General features: G+C 45.6%; 1 protein-coding gene across 3 annotated transcripts in view; it reads right to left on the bottom strand.

Moving 5' to 3' along the window:
* Positions 1–1,232: 1,232 nt before the first annotated feature.
* smpd3 (sphingomyelin phosphodiesterase 3) overlaps positions 1,233–4,761 on the bottom strand; it is a 51,730-nt gene continuing 48,201 nt past the window's right edge. For all 3 annotated transcript variants that reach the window (XM_027160222.2, XM_027160221.2, XM_027160223.2), the window contains exon 8: positions 1,233–1,623. In XM_027160222.2, coding sequence (XP_027016023.1) covers positions 1,522–1,623 — 102 coding nt within the window. In that variant the 3' untranslated portion in view covers positions 1,233–1,521. The remainder of the gene's footprint in view (positions 1,624–4,761) is intronic.

The following is a 4,761-nucleotide window of genomic DNA, read 5'->3' as shown; positions in this document are numbered from 1 at the left end:
ATAAAAAAAAAGAGTGTGTGTGAGACAGAGAACGTGTGTGTGAGACAGAGAACGTGTGTGTGAGACAGAGAACGTGTGTGTGAGAGAAGAAGAACCTGAAGATCTCTGAATCGGAATCATTTTCAGGAGTTTGTGGTCGTGCAGGACTGGAATTTCATGGCTGTGCATTTATCAAACTGTTAAAAATCTTCAACCGGAGAATAAATCTTGAGTAAAGCCCATTTCTCGTGACACACACACACTCACACACACACACGCACACACACACGCACACACACACACGCACACACACACACTATCACTACTGTATTTCAAAGATTGGCTACAATAAACCGCTAGAAATAGGAGAGAGAATTATTCTGCCTGTCGTTGATGAGCAGGTTTGAGTCTCATCGGGCGACTCGGCGTACAAACTCTGTACAAAGACGGCGCTCGGCCATAGAAAGGTCTAGAAAGAGATTTAGAAAAGAAAGACACTTCTCGCTGAGGTTCTTGAGGAGAGCTAAAGGGAAATGTTGTCTGTGTGTTGACCTTCAGATCATGCGATACTCTGAATCTGGGCTTCCCTGTAAAACCTCCGTGAATCATGGCACGACAAAAAAAAAGGAGTCTTGTACTCGAGTCGTAGGTGACGGAGAAGCAAAAGCAGAGCAGGTGAGACGAACGTGTGCGAGAAAGCGTGATGAGGTGAAACTTAGAATTTGGCTCCAGATGAAAGAGGAAGTGAGAGTGTGAGATAGCTGTGGTTAAAACAGAGGACGGGTGTCCATCTGTGGTTTGTGTGTGTGTGGGTGTGTGGGGGTGTGTGTGTGTGTGTGTGTGTGTGTGTGTGTGAGTGTAAGTGAGAGAGTGTGTGTGTGTGTGTGTGTGTGTGGGTACAAGTGAGTGTGTGTGTGTGTGTGTGTGAGTGAGTGTAAGTGAGAGTGTGTGTGTGTTTGGGGGTGTATAAGTGAGTGTGTGTGTGGGGGGGGGGTGTAAGTGAGAGAGAGTGTGTGTGTGTGTGTGTGTGTGTGTGTGTGTGTGTGTGTGTGTGTGTGTGTGTGTGTGTGTGTGTGTGTGTGTGTGTGTGTGTGTGTGTGTGTGTTCGTGAGTGTGTGTGTGTGTGTGTGTGTGTGTGTGTGTGTGTGTGTGTGTGGGTGTAAGTGAGAGAGTGTGTGTGTGTGTGTGTGTGTGGGTGTAAGTGAGAGTGTGTGTGTGTGTGTGTGTGTGTGTGTGTGTGTGTGTGTGTGTGTGTGTGTGTGTGTGTGTGTGTGTGTGTATAAGTGAGAGTGTGTCTGTGTGTGTGGGTGTGTGTGTGGGTGTGTGTGTGGGTGTAAGTGAGAGTGTGTCTGTGTGTGTCGGTGTGTGTGTGACGCCTTGCCTCCATGATGAGGATGAGGCAAGATTTAAAACGTCACACACTAATTTCCTTTTCCACTATGCAACTGGGAAGGTCTTAGTTCTGCTTCCTCTCTCTCGCTCTCTCTCGCTCTCTCTCGCTCTCTCTCTCTGTACGTGGCTTTGTGTAACAGGAAGCTGGATTTATGACTCTTCCTCTCCTGTAGTCACGGCGAGTCGCGCCGACACGGAGAGGTGATCAGTCAGTCCGGCCAGCTGAGTGATGAAACTGAACTCCTCGATGTCCTGCAATAACACAACAATACACACGTTAGGACTCACAGTGAGCGAACCACACGTGTGTGTGTGTGTGTGTGTGTGTGTGTGTGTGTGTGTGTGTGTGTGTGTGTGTGTGTGTGTGTGTGTGTGGCTAAGAGGTGCGTTAGATCATAACAAAAGAAGTCATTTAAAAGATCTGTCATCTTTTATAGAGTTTTTAATAAATGTTTGGTTATTTCTCGATATTACAATCGGACGATCGGATGAGCTAAGTGTCATTTGAGTAGTACCTGGAAGCTCCGCCCCCTTTCCCCTTTCGCAACAGTTTAGTTTTCCAGATTGTTCAGAAAGTCCACATTGGACTAAATATAAATGTATAAATTCCATTAAAGACACGTTGGTTTGCCTCCATTTGCACATATTTGTCCCTCTAACTGGTTTCAGATCCTCATACAAAACCTAACACGAGACAAGAAGAAGATAAAGAAACAAAAACACGTTTAAACAGAAATCGGTTCATTTCAGTTCGCTTGCTCGAATTTAGCCACACTGGAGATCTTTCACATCCTGCCCCAGCATCTCTACAGGCTTTACGTCAGACTTCAAGCCACTTCAAACACTTCATTTTGTTTCTTTGGAGCCATTCAGAGATGGACTTGTGCTTCAGATCACAAACTGATGACCGATCACGATGGATGAAGTCATGCAGGACGTTTGCCTCTTTTCCACCTGGTGCAGGTTCAGAGCTAGCGCTGGTGCTGGTTCAAAGTCGGTTCCACTGGTGAACCTTCTAAGAACTGGTTTGCCTTTCCACCGGCAAGAGAGCATCACAGCACCAAGTGTGACGTCACTGTATACGTGTCGACAAGCGGTTCTTAAGTCTAGACCAGCAACGTTTTGGTGCTACTTAAGAACCACTTTTCCTGGTTCGGAGCCGGTGCTTTGGCGGTCGAAACAGAAAGAACTGGTTCTAAATTAGGCTCCGAACCTGCACTCGAACTGCCTCGGTGGAAAATGGGCATTTCTGGTAGAATTCCTGGTTCTACCAGTTATGGCCAGAGAAAAGCATCTACACACCATCACATGACCACCACCATGTTGTCTTATTGGTTTGATGTTCTTACTGAGTTCCACAGCCAAGCTCTAACCCAGGGGTGTCAAGCTCTGGCCCGCGGGCCAAATTTCAAATGTGCATTACAGCTGGCTAGCCGCATGCTCCACTAATGCTACAAATCCCAGAATGCCTTGCCACCGTATTGACGCGTAGTCACGAACACCGAGCGCCCTTCATTCTCTGTCGACAGTCGTTAACAACCATGTTACAGTCACATCGGGCAAGTTAATTCCACCCTCCACAAAAATGTCCAAACGACAGATGGACAATAGGAGCTTTCACGACAGGTCTGAGGCACATTATCTGTTCACGAATATAAAGGACAGACCTGTTTGTCTCGTGTGCTAACGGAGCTAACGTCTGTAACGAAAGTATATAACATATGGAGACACTATGACACGAAACATCACGAGAAGTATAAGGACCTGGACGTAAAGCAGAAGCTCCAGAACTCAGAGGAGGTGAAAAAAAAAGTCTGGTTTCCCTTCAGACTATGTTCATGAAAGCTAAATCAAAAAGTGAAGCTGCCGTAAAGGCTGTAAAGCTTTATCGTGGCAGCAGAGACGGCAAAATCTGCCCTTTAATGTGGGAGAGTTTGTCAAAAAGTCTATGGTCAAAGTTTGTGACATGAAAACCACTGATGTGTCTTTTATTTCGCATTTAATTTCTTATGTGTTTGTAATATCAAGCTCTGGTTGTTCCAAATCCTGTGTTTAAGCAAAACTAAAGTTTTTTTCCATATGAAAAAGGTTGAACATTACAGATCAGTTGCAGTTCATTTTTCAATAAATATTCAGTTTGGCCCGTGACTTTATCTCAGGTTTATATTTTGGCCCACTGTGAGTTTGAGTTTGACTCCCCTGATACAGCCCTTAAGTGATCCTCAACTCACTGCGACTCACCAACAGATAATGTTTTCCTCTTACAGTCGTCTGGTGAATTCTGACCTTATCCGAAGCGAGCAGTGCCTGCCATCCAGGACGAGTAATCACTGTGTTCTTGGAGGAATTTGGTAGACCGATCACTTCTGGGAAGATTCACCACAGATCCGTGTTTTCTCCATTTGGAGATAATGGCTCTGGTTGTGGTTTGCTGAGTTCACATTGCCTTAGAAATGGATTTGTAACCCTTTATTGACTGACGTATTTCTCTGATCGTGGCAGAGTGGGCTGCTTTTGGACCGATTGATTGGTGGAAAGGATTCATGTTTACATTGAATAAGGAACCCGGGCCTGGGTGCGTCTTAGGCTGCTTTCACACCTGCCTTGTTTAGTTCGGTTGAATCGTACCAGAGTTCGATGGCTCATTTGGTGTGGTTCATTTGGGCAGGTGAGAACGCAGCAATCGAACTCTGGTGCGCACCAAAAGCAGACCAAACAAGCGTACCGAGACCTCCTTGAAGAGGTGGTCTCGGTACGCTTTCAAACAAACACTGGTACGGTTCGGTTGTGGTGAGAACACGGTCCGAGATCGAAGTATTACGCATTTTGGACTAAACCAGCTGCCGTAGTGGATCGCTGGCGATATTTTCGGAAGATAAGCATGTCACAGTTCCGTAAAAGTAATGCTCGCCGCCTCCTGAAGTGTCTTGCGATGCGTCTTCGCCGTTTGCGGTGCATTAAAATGATATCTTCAAACCGCATCCGCGCTTCATTCTGAAAATTAAGACTTTGCATAGAATGCTGTATACAAGCGATGTAGTAGATTACAACCACGAACATAATCGCAGCGCGCAGTCATCTCTCCATGGTGTACTATATGCTGTATTTTCCTCTTTTTGTTTACTTCCGGAGTTTCGTTGAAATTTCCCGGTTTAGGAAATACGCTCAAAGACATGTGGCCGATGAGTGATGTGGATGTTATCACATGACTGCATTTCGGTTCGTTTCAACCGGTGCGGAACAGAACGACCGGTGTGGTGTGAAAAGGAACCAAAACTGATAAAAAGCTACAATGGGTCATTTTTTTGCTTTTGGTCCGGACCAAATGAACCGAACTATAGGTGTGAAAGCACCCTTAGACTATTAACGTAATTATCAAGTAACTGGCTG

The sequence above is a fragment of the Tachysurus fulvidraco genome, chromosome 17 (assembly GCF_022655615.1).
Source record: "Tachysurus fulvidraco isolate hzauxx_2018 chromosome 17, HZAU_PFXX_2.0, whole genome shotgun sequence".
In the NCBI taxonomy this organism is placed as follows: domain Eukaryota; kingdom Metazoa; phylum Chordata; class Actinopteri; order Siluriformes; family Bagridae; genus Tachysurus; species Tachysurus fulvidraco.
This window is presented reverse-complemented; position numbering and strand designations above follow the sequence as displayed.